Source organism: Dama dama, chromosome 27, assembly GCF_033118175.1.
Source record: "Dama dama isolate Ldn47 chromosome 27, ASM3311817v1, whole genome shotgun sequence".
NCBI classification, from domain to species: domain Eukaryota; kingdom Metazoa; phylum Chordata; class Mammalia; order Artiodactyla; family Cervidae; genus Dama; species Dama dama.
Window position 1 is genome coordinate 61,622,089 of NC_083707.1, and position 15,986 is coordinate 61,638,074.

The following is a 15,986-nucleotide window of genomic DNA, read 5'->3' on the forward strand; positions in this document are numbered from 1 at the left end:
CATGTTGCTGCAAATGGCAAGACTTCATTTTTTTACAGTTTAGAATATTCCATTGCATATAAGTAACACATCTTCTCTATCCACTCATCTGTCCATGGACATTTAGGTTGCTGTGATATCTTGGTTGTTGCAAATGATGCTGCAGTGAACATTGGTGTGCATATATCTCTTTGAATTAGAGTAAATACCCAGAAGTGAAATTACTGGGCCATATGGAGGTTCTGCTTTCAATGTTTTGTTTGTGAAATCCTTTGTTCAGTATTGAAGATATATCCTGGGTCACAGGATAAAAATTAGTTCTTAGTAGGGACAGAAAATCTGTGAAAATATGCTCCCTGAGACCTCTTCCTTGCTAACATTCTAAGATACCGTACTGGTCTCTCTCTGAGTTGGAGCTACAGCTGATCTGTCACTCACTTCTTGTGGGAATCCTCCCTATGTTTGTCATGAGGTAGGTTTGAAATTCTTACTCAGTGAGGATTACTCTGTTCTTGGCCACCTCCATGCCAGACAGAAGAGCATTTTCATTCACTATGTCTCATTGTAGGAGTCAGAAAAGAAACTTGATGCCAGTGCTCAAGACAAAATTCCTCCACTCTGGCTTTTAAACACCAAGAAATTGTTGTTGTAGCCACAGTGTGTGTGTAACATAGACATACACATTATGGCTAATTTAAAAATGCTACTTAATTTATTACATAAAATCCATGCCATTAAATGTTTCATTTTTTCCTATACATTTCTTGGGTCACTCTGTTGACCCAAGGTTGCAGTCTATTTTACAATGCATACGTCAGCTGGCTCACTCTCTATCCTTTTGCATAAATACTTGAAGTCAGTTCACAATGCAAGGAAAATGACTTGTGGAACGAAATTCTGAGAACACAGGAGGAGCAAACTGTGAGTGCTGAGTGCAGTGTAAGTCTCTGCGTTACAGACACAGCTCTGAGCTCACCAAGCAGAACTATAACCAACCTGAAGACAAGGTAAAAATGCAAATACTAAATTGTCTCTTCTTCTTTCTTTGCCATGATTTTTGTAATTGGTGATGATATCTCACAAAGTATAGGGGAAGATTTAGTTGTAATCCTCGTGGACAGAGGATCTTGGTGGGCTACAGTCCATAGGGTTGCAAACAGTCAGAAGTGACTAAGCAACTGATATATATACATGTATATATTGAAATATAGGGTCTTTCTTGGCTGTTCAGTGCTTAAGACTCTGCACTTCCACTCCTGGGTGTGGGTTCAATCCCTGGTTGGGGAACTAAGATCTTGCATGCCATATGGCACCATCAAATTATATATTTATTATATATGTAAGAAAATAGTAATAACATGTATGTGTGTATATACACACACACGTGTGTATGTGTGTGTGTGTGTGTGGTCAGTTGCGTCCAGCTCTTTGCAACCCCATGGACGCCCATTAGGCTCCTCTCTCCATGGAATTCTCCAGGCAAGAATACTGGAGTGGGCTGCTATGCCCTCCTCCAGGGTTTTTCCTCACCCAGGGATTGAACCGATATCTCCTGCGTCTCCTGCATTGCAGGCGGCTTCTTTACCACCGAGTGACCAGGGAAGCCCATGTATATGTATAATACGCTCCATTACATGTGTTGACGGTGCCATCAACCTATGAAGGGAGGTAAGCACTTTGAGATGTTTTTCTAGTGATGAAGTGGATTTCGAATGGTGTGCCCCCACCCTCTCACTCAGTCAGTCGCTTTTGTGTACTTTAGACTCAAGTGAGGTTATGTATCCATTGGGATCACTATTATAACCTTGTCCTCTTTGTCATTACTTTAACCGAATGGACTAATCACGGTAACAATGGCAACAGTAATGACCATATTCACTGCCAAATTTGTCCATGTAATATATGCAGTCCCAGATGCTTTACAAACAGTACGTGATTTAATCCTCATGCTAATCCTATAAGGAAACTGTCGTTTAACCACTTTTGCAAAAGAAAAGATAGAAACTAGGAGAATTTAAGTAATTTGCCTAGGGACATAAAGCTAGAACGTGGCAGAGGTGGAAATGTATTTGACTCCAAAATCTGTTTTTTTTTTTTTGTTTGTTTCCATAAAGACCCTATTTGAGGATCTAGGGTTCACAACATTGAAATAATTCTTACTCTCATTAGAGATAAATTGAAATAGCAATGTTTTGACCTACATTTCTGTTGTTGTCGACCTCTGCCTTTGTATTCTAGACCCCAGATAAAGGAATGGACTCACTCAGTGTGGCAAATTCGCGGTTCTGCTTTGATGTATTTAAAGAGCTGAGCTGTGACCACATGGTTGAGAATGTGCTCCTTTCTCCCTTGAGTCTCCTGTCCGCCTTGGCTGTGGTGCTTTTCGGGGCCAGAGGAAACAGTGCATCCCAGATGGAGAAGGTAAGTCACAGACACACTTTCAGCCACGTCTACAGACAGTCAAGGAACAATTTCAAACCCTGACTTGTTATGGAGATTTCGTAGATGCAGCTTCCCGGGTGGCTCAGATGGTAAAGAATCTGCCTGCAATGCAGGAGACCTGGGTTCTATCCCTGGGTGGGGAAGATCCCCTGGAGAAGGGAATGGCAACCCCCTCCAGTACTCTTGCCTGGAGAATCCCATGGACAGAGGAGCCTGGTGGCCTATAGTCCATGGAGTTTGGGAGAGTCAGACATGACTGAGTGACTAACACACACGTAGTTGCCCAATTCTGTAAACACAAGAGACTGTTCACCTTCACTTGAGGAGACCTGTCATATTAGCTCTATCAAAAAGACAAACAATAAGATTTCCCATAGCTCTGTTCTAAGAGGCAGGGGATGAGTGGGCTCAGCAGAGGCTGAACAGGGAGAGGCAATGAAGGAGGGCAACCTGGTCGATGGGGACTCCCCACCTCCACCCCCACCCATTTGCATCCTTGTGTCCCCAGGGCCTTCCTGCTGTGAGACACACAAAGAACATTTTGCAAGGATTTACAGACTATGCAATTATCTTCCCAAGGAGATCAGCAGCGCTTTAACTCAACCAATAATTTTGGGTGACTAGAAAAACTATTTCTTTAGTAGACATCTTTCAACATACCTTAATCATCTCTCTGCTTATTACAGAGGGAATGACTGACTCGTGGAACAAAGCTTCTCTCCGGTTGGGATTTAAATTGGAAATGAATCTGGAAGGCTGGAGTCAAATCCTGAATTTAATAATATATTTAAACTCAAGAAAAGCTAAATGTAAATGCTCTTGTGTTCAATTTTATTCCATTTCCATGCAATTGGTGAAGAGGTCTCCAGTGCCTTACCCAGAATGTATGCTCAATAAATTCATGTTTGTGGACAGGGAGAACTAGCTGAGAATGAGGATGATCTGGGAATCTTTACAAATCATCCTGGGATGAGTACATGTAGATGCACCCCTCCTCTCTCTCTCTCCCTTCAAAGTGAGAGCATGCCAGCAGGTGACTCTGTCTACACCTGTGCACGTCTGAGGTTTTGCAAGCAGAAAGATGGTGGGGTCATTGTGTTAAGGGCACAAGTTAGGCAGAGATAGAGTCTGGAGTAGAAATACTTCTTTGTCTTTTCTGAGTTAAGAGGGAACCAAATAATTCAAAAAGTTCCCTTGCTGATTTCCATACAAATGGAGAAAAATTCTCATATTTTCATCCTGTTAACAATTATTTTACAACATTCAAAGACTGAGTCCAGTGCTCAGAATTCTAGGTTCAACCATCATGCTCTCTTTTGATTAGGGTGAGGACCACCACTGCAGCAACATCAGGGACACTATGCATTCCAAGTCCCTAAATTATGGAACAAAATGCCTTCTGATATAGGAGAGCGTGCTTGGGGTCAGTCATGTCTGACTTTTTGTGACATCATGGACTGTAGCCCATCAGGCTCCTTTGTGCATGGAATTTTCCAGGCAAGAATACCGGAATTGGTGGCCAATTCCTGTTCCAGGAAAGAAAGTGAAAATGTTAGTCACTCAGTCGTGTCTGACTCTGTGCGACCCCATGGACTGTAGCCTTCCAGGTTCCCTTGTCCATGGAATTCTCTAGGCAAAAATAATGGAGAGAGTTGCCATTCCCTTCTCCAGGGGGTCTTCCAGACCCAGGGACTGAACTTGGCTCAGGCAGATTATTTTCAGTCTGAACCACCAAGGAAGGATTCCTACTCTAGGGGATCTTCCCAACCCAGGGTTTGAACCCACGTCTCTTGTGTCTCCTGCATTGGCAAGCAGACTCTTTACCACTGCACCACCTGGGAATCCCTATGATTTGGAGATCATCAGGCAATCTCAGAACTGGAAGAAACCATAAATTTCCCACTCTCCACTCTATGATTTAGTCTACACAGGGACCCAGCAGGCAAGAGATTATGCGAAGTCCTCTGATGAGGCAGAGTTTAATGTGAAGTAGTTTTTTAACAAGGTGAAAATGAAAGTGAAGTCACCCAGTCGTGTCCTATTCTTTGCAACCCCATGGACTGTAGCCCATCAGGCTCCTCCATCCATGGGATTCTTCAGGCAAGAATACTGGAGTGGGTTGCCCTTTCCTTCTCCAGGGGATCTTCCTGACCCAGGGATCAAACCGAGGTGTCCTGCACTGTAGGCAGACGCTTTACTGTCTGAGCTACCAGGGAAGTCCCTGATTTTTTTTAACAAAAGAATCAGACAACTCTACATTTTAGAAAGTTCTTTCTAGCCTTGAGTTAAAATTTGCTTTTCTATAAGCATAGCCCCCCATCACTTTTCTGTTCTTAAAAGATACACACACACGCAAATCATGTCCTCTTCCACGTATGTTAAGAAAGCTATACCTGCTGATACCTGCTGCTTCTTACCCCGTCTTTACTCTTGGGCTCTCTTGCTCTGGATAGTGCTCAGTTGTGTTCAACTCTTTATGACTCCGTGGACTATAGCCTGACAGGCTCTAGGGAATCACACAAAACAAATTAAATGTACTCACCCGTTAAATGTTTGAAGAGATTGCAATGTTTTATTTCAGTTGTTCTCTGATGAAGGCCTTCCTTAGAAAAGTATAATTATACCGCTTTTAAGTCAATAGGACTATAGCAAATATTAATTCTTAGTGGAGAAAATGATACAAGCTATGAAATCTCAAGGGGATACTGTGAGTGTCAAATAAGATAATGTTTATAAAAATCATTTAAAAATAATTACCTATTATGTGAATTCATCCATTATCTTGTCTGCCCGGTAAGTAAGCAATGCCATTAATTGCCCATGAAGAAATTAAGATTCATTTCTTTATCCATACAACTATTTGTTCTACATTCAACAAATACTTGTTGGGTTTGTACTATGTTTCACAACTGGGAAGGTAGGGATGAACAAATTAAGTGACAATAGAAATGATTTTGAAATATTCTTCTAAACCTTCAGGTTTCATTCTGCCTCGAAGTTTGCCTTCTACCTACAAAGATGAGTACTAGTCAGTGCCTGTACGTCTTTGACACTTTAATGGTTAGACTTCTGCCTAAGAGCACATGAGTCCTCTTTGACAACTTTTTTTTTTTTAAAGGCTTCTGCGGTGGCTCAGACAGTAAAGAATCTGCCACGTTCAAACGCTGGGTTGAATAGATCCCCTGGAGAAGGGAATGGCTACCCACTCCCATGTTCTTCCCTGGGAAATCCCATGGACAGAAGAGCTTGGTGGGCTACAGTTCATGGCATCGCCAAGATTTGAACATGACTGCAAGCATGCACCCCTGTGTCATAAGGCATACTACTTCATGATCTAGGGACTTCTTTTTTTTTTTTTTAAATATATAAGGGACTTCCATCTTTTTAAAAAATGAGGAGCAAAACTAATATACAGATGAGAAGAAAGATGGTGTGAATCACAGAAAGTTCGTAAAAATGTAAGAGCTTAACACTTATAGCAAGAAAGTGATTTGTATATGGGGGGGAGGGGCTTCCCAGGTGATGCTAGTGGCAAAGAATTTGCCTGCTAATGCAGGAGATGCAAGAGACACAGGTTCAATAGCAAAGAGTTGGACGTGATTGAGCACACACAGTCATACACACACAGACACACACACACACCTGGTCTTATGGAGAGGTATTTACATACATTTTGACACAGATTCTTTGTTTGCCATTGTAGGTGCTGCACTTGAAAGAGTTAACAAGAACTGCAAATTCTTCGAACACAAGGGTAGATATAATTCTTACTTTCCTTTTTACTTCTCTTATAGCAGTCTCTCTTCAGTCCATGAGGACTAAAGGCTTAAGGCAATAAAACAGAGTATTTATTCCAGACATGTTTGAGCCTTTCACTTTCATGTTGATACAGTCAACCTTCTGGGTTTGCTGTTTTAAAATAATCATGCTGAAATTTAGAAATAAGAGATGAGAAAATGAGAACTGTCAAAAATTTGAGATAGAGCCCTAGCCTTTAAAGAAAAGCAGCAGAAGAGAGATTATTCTCAAAGAGTTTTCTGGATGGAACCCCCAAGGCGACTCAGGCAATAGAAGTGCTTCAAACTGTGCCTGGCCCAGGGTCAGTGCTCACTAGGAATAAATATATCATTTGGGGGGAAATGGTGGCTCAGACGGTAAACAATCTGCCTGCCAAGCAGGAGATCTGGGCTTGATCCCTGGGTTGGGAAGATCCCCTGCAGAAGGGAATGGCAAACCACTCCAGTATTCTTACCTGGAGAATCCCATGGACAGGGAAGCCTGGCGGACCACAGTCCATGGGGTCACAAAAAGTCAGACACGACTGAACAACTAACACTTTCACTTTAGCTAAAGATGGTGGTGGTGGTTTAGTCGCTAAGTCATGTCCGACTCTTGCGACCGCATGGACTGTAGCCCACCAGGCTCCTCTGTCCATGGGATGCTCCAGGCATGAATACTGGAGTAGATTGCCATTTCCTTCTCCGTAGCATATCTTTATGAGTTTTAGTGTTCGATGTTTTTCCATATTGCTAATTTTTAGGGGAAATTTGTAATGTATACTTTCTGTAGTGTTTTAGATGTGACTTTCTCACTAGTATCTATGGTGGGGCTACTAAGACCAAACTTTATTGCTCAGAATTCTCCTTTATTACAAGATACAGAAAATCATTTTTCCTGACACAAACTATATTAAATATGTCAGCACTGATATGTGTGCTCGGGCCATCTTGTGGAGGAGACAGGGCAAGCTCTGAGCAGGGCAGAGGCCTAGCAGGGCCCTCACACCGGTAGATGACTGTGATGCGTTGTTATCAGATCGTCAGGCCACTCTGCTTGGTGAAAGGCAGACATTTCCATACATCCTAATGGTAGAATTACTCTTTGAAGCTGTTTTTGTTCTGCTACAGCATGTCCTGGACTTCCTGGTGGCTCAGACGGTAAAGCATCTGCTTACCCTGTGGGAGACCCAGGTTTGATCTCTGGGTCGGGAAGATCCTCTGGAGAAGGCAATGGCAGCCCACTCTGGTACTCTTGCTGGAAAATCCCATGGATGGAGGAGCATGGTAGGCTACAGTCCATGGGATTTCAAAGAGTCAGACACTACTAAGTGACTTCACTTTTTCACTTTCACGGCATGTCCTAATGCAAACCCAAGAGCCGCTTGTGTAACTTCAGTTGATACTTACGTGTGTGAGAACAGGTCCCTGTTTTCAGTGTTTTTAAACTTCCCTTTAGTGTGAAGATAGAGCAGTCCATTCACTCATTCAAGCACTTCTCTATGAAATCAGCAAGCCCAGCCATAGTCAAGTCCGCATGGCAAGTGGGTTGTTTGCAGAAAAAGCCCATCCATTCCTCCTGGTGAGTTAAAATAAGGCATTTTTCCATAAGTAGGGTAGAAGTCTTTCCTTTCTGTCTTCATTTAATTTAATCTAGTATTGTTTGTGCTACTACAATGGTGAGAAAGTAGAAAATATATATTATGTTATATATATAATGAAGAAGGAAATGTTAACTCACTCCAGTGTTCTTGCCTGGAAATCCCATGGGCAGACAAGCCTGGCAGTATACAGTCTGTGGGGTCACAAAGAGTTGGATACAAGAGTCCAAGCAACTGAGCTTGCACACGTGTATATTATATCTTTTCTTATATTTAGACAGATAGCTTGCAATATATTTTATATATGCATTTCATTTCATGTAGAAAAAATGTGAAAGCTTTAATTTTCAAATGCAAGTTTGTCACATGTTCAGTTGTGTTTCATATGGACCCAGGTGAAGCATAAAGAACACAATTTTATATAATTTATAATTAAAAACAACACTAACAAAATTTTTGTATCAATAATAAGAGAGGAATTAATATTTTGGAACTCCAAGTTGAGGACTCTTATTATGCAAGTTTGATAATCCTAATCATGCAGTTATAAGTATAAGGTACAATCTCAGAGGCTTAAAAGAAGAGAATTGTTCTTATCGTGAAATAACATCCTGAAGTAATATGTTCATTTTATTTAAACATCTTCTGAAAGCAAGAAAGTTGTATATATATTTTACTAGCTTGGACCTAGACCTACATTACAGTATTTAATATATTTTTCCCCCTTCATATAATTCCTACCATGTATGGTCTAAATGTTTTAAAATCTCAATTTATATGCTATGTCTTATTTTTCTATGCTCATTTTATAGAAATACTTAGACTGTATTAAAAAATTATATAAACTAAGACCTGAAAATCTGGATTTCAAAAATCACTTAGAAGAAGCCAGAATACAAATTAATGCACAGATTGAAAATAAGACAAAAGGTAGGAGATCTATGTCATCTTCTTTCTCTCCACCTTCTTTTTTCTTTTAGGCGTATTTACATTCAGTGACTCATTCAGGTCTTAAAACATGTATTCAGGCAGTTTTGAGAAATGTATATCATGACACAGAGCATTTCCTTTACCCTGAAAATTTCTTCCACATCTGTTCCCGAGCAACCAGTGATTTTATTCTACATCACAGGTTAATTTTACCTATCCTAAAGCTTCAAATAAGTGAAGTATTACAGGATGTACTATTTTGTGTTTTTTCATTCAGTATGTTATTTTTAAGATCATTTATGTATTTGGATATATCAGTGACTCATGCCTTTTTATTTCTGAGAAATATTCCACTGTGTGAATATACCAGTTTGTTTATCCTTTTTCTTTTTGTTGGATATCTGGGTCATATCTAGTTTTGGGCTATTATAAATAGTGTTACTATGAACCCTTTTGTAAAAAGCTTTTGCATTCTTTATTTTTCATTTCTCTTGAGTAAATACTCAGCATAAATTCTAAGTCTTAGACCATATGGATGGATGTTTAACTTCTTAAGCAACTGCCAAATAGATTTCCAAAGTGGCTGAACATTTTACATTCTCACCAGGACTGTATGAAAATTCCAGTTACTCCAAATCCTCTCTGATTTTTGGTGTGGTATATATTTTTCTTAACTCTTTTGGTAGATATGTAGTAGTATCTCATTGTGGTCTTTATTTGCATTTCTCTGGTGACTATAAATATTGAGCATCTTTTTCAGTGACTGTTGGTCTTTAATATATCTTAATTTATGAAGCTCTGTTCAGTTTATTTGCTCATTTTTGATTGCATTATTTACTTTTTATTATTGAGTTGCAAGAATTCTTTATATATTCTGGATACAAATATTTTGTTAGACACCTATGCTGCTAATATTTTCTCTTAGTCTCTGTATTTGTTTTGTTCACTGTATTTTTGATGAGCAGAAGTTTCTAATTTTAAATGAAGTCCACTTTATCAATGGTTTGTGCTTTCTGTGTATTTTCTAAGAAAGTTTTGCTTACTTAAGGTCACAAAGATGTTCTCTGTTTTCTTTTAGTAGATTTATTGCTTTAGTGTTTACATTTAGGTTTATGATGCACCTCAAGCTGACTTTAATGTAGGATGAGAAAGAGGGGGAACGGTTCTTCTTTCTTCCATGTGGATAACTGGTTATTCTAGTACCAGGTGTTAAATATCTCAAGACTCTTTCCATTTCATAAAATGAAAGTTCCTAACAGCTTATCAATTTTACTCTTGAGAAGTGAGGAAGCATAAAAGGTCAAGTCTTTCTTCTGCAACTTTCCCAGTTATTTCTTTTGTTTGATTATTATAGAAAATCACTGGATAACAGAAGTGATCTGTAAAATCATTGACTCAGATAGTCATTGCTTTCAACATAGGATGGTACCAGGAGGAATGTCACAACAAAGTCAAATGTAAATGGTTAATGTATTGGTATTTATAAACCATCTCTTCACTGGGCAACTTAATGTTATATAAATTAATCATGCTTGCCCATTTCCACAACCATAAAGTAGGCAGGTAGGCTATACACTCACTTTACTTTCTATTGCATTCTACATTATCTAATTAATTTAATTTTTGCAAAACCAAATTTTCCTTAAAGCACAAATGCATTACATTTTGCAAACAGGTCCATGACACATGACATGACAGTAAGATAAGATAGCCACTTAAGTCCATGACACCTTCCAGGTGCCGAGAGGGTGGCCCCAGGCCCTTGGACACAATGAATGGGCTCGTTCTAGGGGGTGAAAAGTCAGGCTGAAGTTTAGTGCCTTAAATAACGGCTTCACTTGAGTATCACAGAATTGTCACTATTTAGATATTTACTCAAAAGTCTTCTTGGCTCACCTGAATATATCAGGTGGTGATTACTAATACAAATATAAATTCAAAGATGGGTCAAAATGTAAAGCAAAACCAATGAAACCAATTTCCATTGCATAATCAGTCACATATAACCTCACTGTTTCTCCTCCCAAAGGTGAAGTTAAGGAGCTCTTGTTCCCCAGTAGCCTCACATCCTCCGACCAGTTGGTGCTGGTTAATGCCATCTCCTTCAGAGGGGCCTGGAAGTATGCATTTCAAAAAGACCAGACTGTGGCCATGGCTTTCAGATTGGATGAGGTAGACTCTTGACTTAGTTTGCTTTTTCTCTTAAAGCTGATCCCTGCAAATTTTGCCTTCAGTTCAGTTCAGTCACTCAGCTGTGTCCAGCTCTTTGCAACCCCATGAATCGCAGCACGCCAGGCCTCCCTGTTCATCACCAACTCCCAGCGTTTACTCATACCCATGTCCATTGAGTCGGTGATGCCATCCAGCCATCTCATCCTCTGTCGTCTGCTTCTCCTCCTGCTCCCAATCCCTCCCAGCATCAGGGCCTTTTTCAATGAGTCAACTCTTCGCATGAGGTGGCTAAAATATTGGAGTTTCAGCTTCAGCATCAGTCCTTCCAATGAACCAACAAAATTTTGCCTTAAAATATGTTAAATAATTTCTGGCCTTAGATAGGTTAATTTCCAAGTGACTATCCCAAGTACCTAACAGATAAAGTCCAGATTTATTAATAGATTAATGAAACTTTTATTTGATTTCACTCTGTTTAGCATGACAGTTGCATAATTGAAAAACTGGAATAAAACATAGACCTTGGACAGGTTTAAGGCAAGTCTGGGCTTTGGACTAAACTTAAACCATTGTTAAGCAATTCCATTTACTGCAAACTGGAAATGAAATCAGGTAGTAGATAATAACTGCAATAGATGCTTATAGTGTAGGTCAATTGTAAAGTGGGTGTGAACTTGAGAGGCTAAGCAAAACTGGAGAACAATATTCATAATCAGAATAAATGGTTCCTGGGATTTCCTGGTGGTCCAGTGGCTAAGACTTCATGTTCTCAATGCAGGAGGCCCAAGTTCTATCCCCGGTCAGGGAACTAGATCCCACACGGCGCAACTAAAAATGCTGTGTGCTGCAAGTAAAACCTGGCACAGCCAAATAAGTAAATAAATATTTTAAAAATAAATAGATAAATAAAAAGTTTCTAGGTAGGCTGTCCTTCTGCTATCCACAATCTCCCCAGCTTCTTTCCTTCTTAATATATTTAAAAATTTTTTAAGTTTTTAATTTTTGGCCATGCTGTGCAGCATGTGGGATCTTAGTTCCCTGATCAGGGATCAAACACTTGCCCCTTGCATTGGAAGTGTTGAGTCCTAACCACTGAACCACCAGGGAAGTCCAACCAACTTTTCTTTGTGTCCTCAACATATCCTAAATGTCAGGCTGTAACCAAAATAATACTTGTTATTTAACAAGAAAGAATGGGTCTGTATATTATAAACAAATTCCTAAACTATCAACTGTATATACTCTATCAAATATATTTCCAAAAATGCTTGCCATTATTGGTCAATTAAGCATTTGTTATAGCCAACTGTAAAATTACAGAGGGTTTGTATTTCTGGATAAGTATATTAGAATACTCATTACATGAATACTTTTTCATGTAAAAGAAATAGCGAATGACTTTAAGGAAAACATAATTCCCTAGTCAAACATATTAGTCACAGCTGGAATTATCCAGTATTATCTTTCCAAACAATATTGTCATCACATATTGTGGTCATTGGACATATAGTGAAATTATATTGCTATTACAAGCTGTAGGTTTTTTAAAAAATTTTAATGCAAATACCAGGGCCACATTCCTGGAGATTCTGATTTGCAAGAAGTGCTTGAGTATTGTACTTTTAAGTAACCCTTGTAGGTCCTTCCAAAGATTAGCCAAGTTTGGGGACCACAGTATAAGGAAAATGGAATGGAGATTTTAATAGGGATCATAGAGAGCTACTTAAAGGGGCAAACATACCCCAAAGCAAGCAGACTTTCTAGGGGAAACAAGTCAGAATCTGACAAATTAATGTCAAAATCTTTATTTTCACAGGAAAATCTGGTCCATTTGGTTTACATGATGCAGCTATCTTTATGTTATGACTGGCCTTTCAAAGAGAAAAACATAAAATAAGTTATGGTCATAACTAAATTTCTTTAACTAACCTCAGTATGTGGAATTCACTTAGCACATTGCTACGTGCTTTGCTATTAATCTTTTGTAGCTATTTTGTAATTTGCAGCCCAGTGCTGTTAATTGGTCCAGATTAGTCATTACTTGAGCTGGAAAGACACTAAATTATGTTCTTCAAAGGACCTGTTCAACTTTTAAAAAATGGTTATCCTGATAAGATCTTATGATGCTTATTTCTCAACTCTTTGAAGTAAATCAACTGCTTCTGGACATCAAAAACGTACAGTTGACTAAAAATAATATATTGAAAGGCATAAACACTTTGCAGTTCAGTAGCTACTTAATTTAGGCTACCTTCTCCCCTTTCAATCAGTACAACAATGACCAATCATTGATATTTCTGTGGCAAGATGGATAGATTTTGGTGTGGTCACTCCTTGTGGGAAACTATGGAGGATAAGCTGTAAATTCCTCATGCTTTAAATGGAAACACAGAAAGGAGCTGGCTTTGTTGTCTCACTGTTGTTGCTTTCATAGTCTCAAAGCAAATCTGTCCAGATGATGCGTCTGCAAGGGCACTTGAAACTGGGCTCCATCACAGAGCCTTCAGGGCAGGTTCTGGAGCTGCCCGATGTGGAGGATCACCTGAGTATGGTCATCATCCTACCCAGCAAGGATGTCGGTCTGGGACAGGTAAACCACTCAGTCTTTGCAGCCACAGACACCAGAAAAGGGTCTGGGCTTGAAAATTACGCATGCAGGAAGCTGGAGATTCCAAATAACTGCTCATGCCTCATGCAGTGCTGTGTGCTTAGTTGCTCAGTTGTGTTCGACGCTCTGTGACCCCATGGACTCTAGCCCTCCAGGCTCCTCTGTCCAGGCTAGAATACTGGAGTGGGTTGCCACGACCTCCTCCAGGGGATCTTCCCGACCCAGGGATTGAATCTGCATCTCTTGTGTCTCCTGCATTGGCAGGTGGATTTTCTGCCACTGTGCTACCCCAGAAGCCCCCATACTATGCTTGATCTTAGCCAAAAGGCTAAGAAGTGGCTATGTGCACTTAAAAAGCAAAAGAATCCCCAAATAAAGCACCCACACACTAGGGTATGTTACTTCTAATGGTTTTGGCTTTAAGTTTTGAAAGCACAGTCACGTGCATTCTCTTCCGGTCTTCATGGGTTGTTATTTTACATGTAGTTTTTATATGTTATGTATCAACACCTCTTTTGGACTAAAGGAATTGAGAGATGAATGAGAAAAGGGACAGTAGTTTAGGGAGTACGTTGATTGTATTAAAATATTTAGTTGTCACATGAAAGAAGAAATGGACTAATTTTGCGTAGTTCCCAGAGTGAGAACTAAAACTGATAGGCACCAATTACAGGGAAGCAGATTTATGGTCAAAATGGGAGAGGTCTTTCTTGCAAGCTGAGCTGTGCAGCCACCAAACCAGGCTGTTTATGAAGAAGTGGGTGGTCAACGTTAGGACTTCTCAAGCTGATGCTGGTGGGTGTCTCAGATGCTCCTTGAAGGGCCTCCTCTACGATTGCTTTCACATTTGAGATTATGATCCAGAAATGTTAGTTTGATATAAATTCAGTCTCTGTGGATGTCTGACTAATGAGAATTCTGGTTGGAGTTGAGGTAGAAATTCACACTGGTCAGCCTGGAATTGGGCTTTCCAGATGGCTCAGTGGTAAAGAATCCACCTGCCAAAGCAGGAGATGCAGGTTCCATCATTGGGTCAGGAAGATCCCCTGGAGGAGGAAATGGCAACCCATTCTAGTATTCTTGCCTGGGAAATCCCATGGACAGAGGAGCCTGGTGGGCCACAGTCCAAGGGGTCACAAAGAGTCAGATATGATTGAACAACTAACAACAACAAAAACAGCAGCCTAGAATTACAACTTATGTTGTCAGAATCTGAAGATCTCAGGTTCCAAAGATGCCTTTCAATGTGGCCAAAAGGGAGGATAGGCACATATATAAATTTTATTGTTATAATACATAAATAGTGCAGCTTAGAGAGGGACCATGAGAGAAACAAAAGTAGACTTTCCCTGTGATAAATTATTGCTTTTCCAAGTAACTCTCAGATGGTGTGCCAAGGCATAGATCCCAGGGCTGCATGACTCATATTCAGTTATTGAACATGGTTGCACTTTCCCCACTTATTCTTATAGATTCTGCTTTCCAAACAATGAGAAGTAGCTTTACCTATTTACAGCCTCACATCTAATCCTTAGGATATTTCACATTTTGGTATAATTTTATTTTCTAAATAAAAATGTTCATATTTTTCTTCTTTCTTTCCCATAGGTTACCAAAGAGATCACTCATGAGAAACTCAATAACTGGATAAGCTCAGGCAACATGAAAGACACAGCTGTGGTCCTGCATCTGCCCCAGCTCAGGCTCGAGGGGTACCATGAAGACCTGGCAGCCATACTGACAGCTCTGGGAATGGCGGATGTCTTTGACCGCTCGAGGGCTAACTTGTCTGGCATAATTGCAGGAGGAGGCCTCGGGGTCTCCAAGATAATCCATAAGGCCATGTTGGAGGTTAATGAGAGTGGTTCAGAGTTCACCCTAACCAACCAAACAATCGAAGTGGAAAATCCTGAAATAGTCAAGGTGGATCATCCTTTTCTCTTCTTTATCTTACACAAGGAAACTAAGATGATTCTTTTCTATGGCAGAGTCTCCAACCCTTAAGGAAGGGATGGGATTTATAGTCAGCTTTCTGATTCTTGAAATTAGCTTGCAGAAAACTCTCAGTATAAGTACAACTAAAAGGGATACACCACACTTTTTAGCAAAGTTTTGCCTTCAACTATCTCATGTAGAACATCCAACCCATCCTTTCTTGGTTTGGTTGACTTTGACTAAACAAGTTATAGCACACTATTAATTACATTTCTTAAAAAATTATAATCCATACCATTTCTTTTTTTCCTTTTAAAAAAATAATAGCTTTATTGAGATATAATGCACATACTGTAAAATTCCCCATTTATTTATATCTATTTACTTATTTTAACTGAAGTATGGTTGACTTACAATATTATATTGGTTTCAGGAGTACAATATAGTTATTCAATATTTTTATAGGTTATACTCCATATAAAGTCATTATAAAATATTGATTATATTTCCTGTGCTGTACAATGTATATTTGCATTTTGGTTT

The 15,986-nt window shown here is 39.6% G+C and overlaps 1 protein-coding gene across 1 annotated transcript; it reads left to right on the forward strand.

Annotated features, from left to right (window-relative positions):
- Window positions 1-2,301: 2,301 nt before the first annotated feature.
- On the forward strand, window positions 2,302-15,512 carry LOC133047635 (ovalbumin-related protein X-like). Its single transcript, XM_061130926.1, has 6 exons — window positions 2,302-2,400; window positions 7,329-7,358; window positions 7,657-7,741; window positions 10,758-10,900; window positions 13,335-13,490; window positions 15,117-15,512. The coding sequence occupies exons 1-6, from the start codon at window positions 2,302-2,304 to the stop codon at window positions 15,510-15,512; spliced, it is 909 nt and encodes a 302-aa protein (XP_060986909.1).
- Window positions 15,513-15,986: the final 474 nt, after the last annotated feature.

Excerpts from the sequence above, each read along its gene's own strand:
- LOC133047635 (XM_061130926.1), top strand. The coding sequence starts at position 2,302 with ATGGTTGAGAATGTGCTCCTTTCTCCCTTGAGTCTCCTGTCCGCCTTG. Across the intron at positions 7,359-7,656 it reads ACTTCCTGGTGGCTCAGACG|TGTGAAGATAGAGCAGTCCA; the intron begins GTAAAGCATCTG and ends ACTTCCCTTTAG. Across the intron at positions 10,901-13,334 it reads TGGCTTTCAGATTGGATGAG|TCTCAAAGCAAATCTGTCCA; the intron begins GTAGACTCTTGA and ends TTGCTTTCATAG.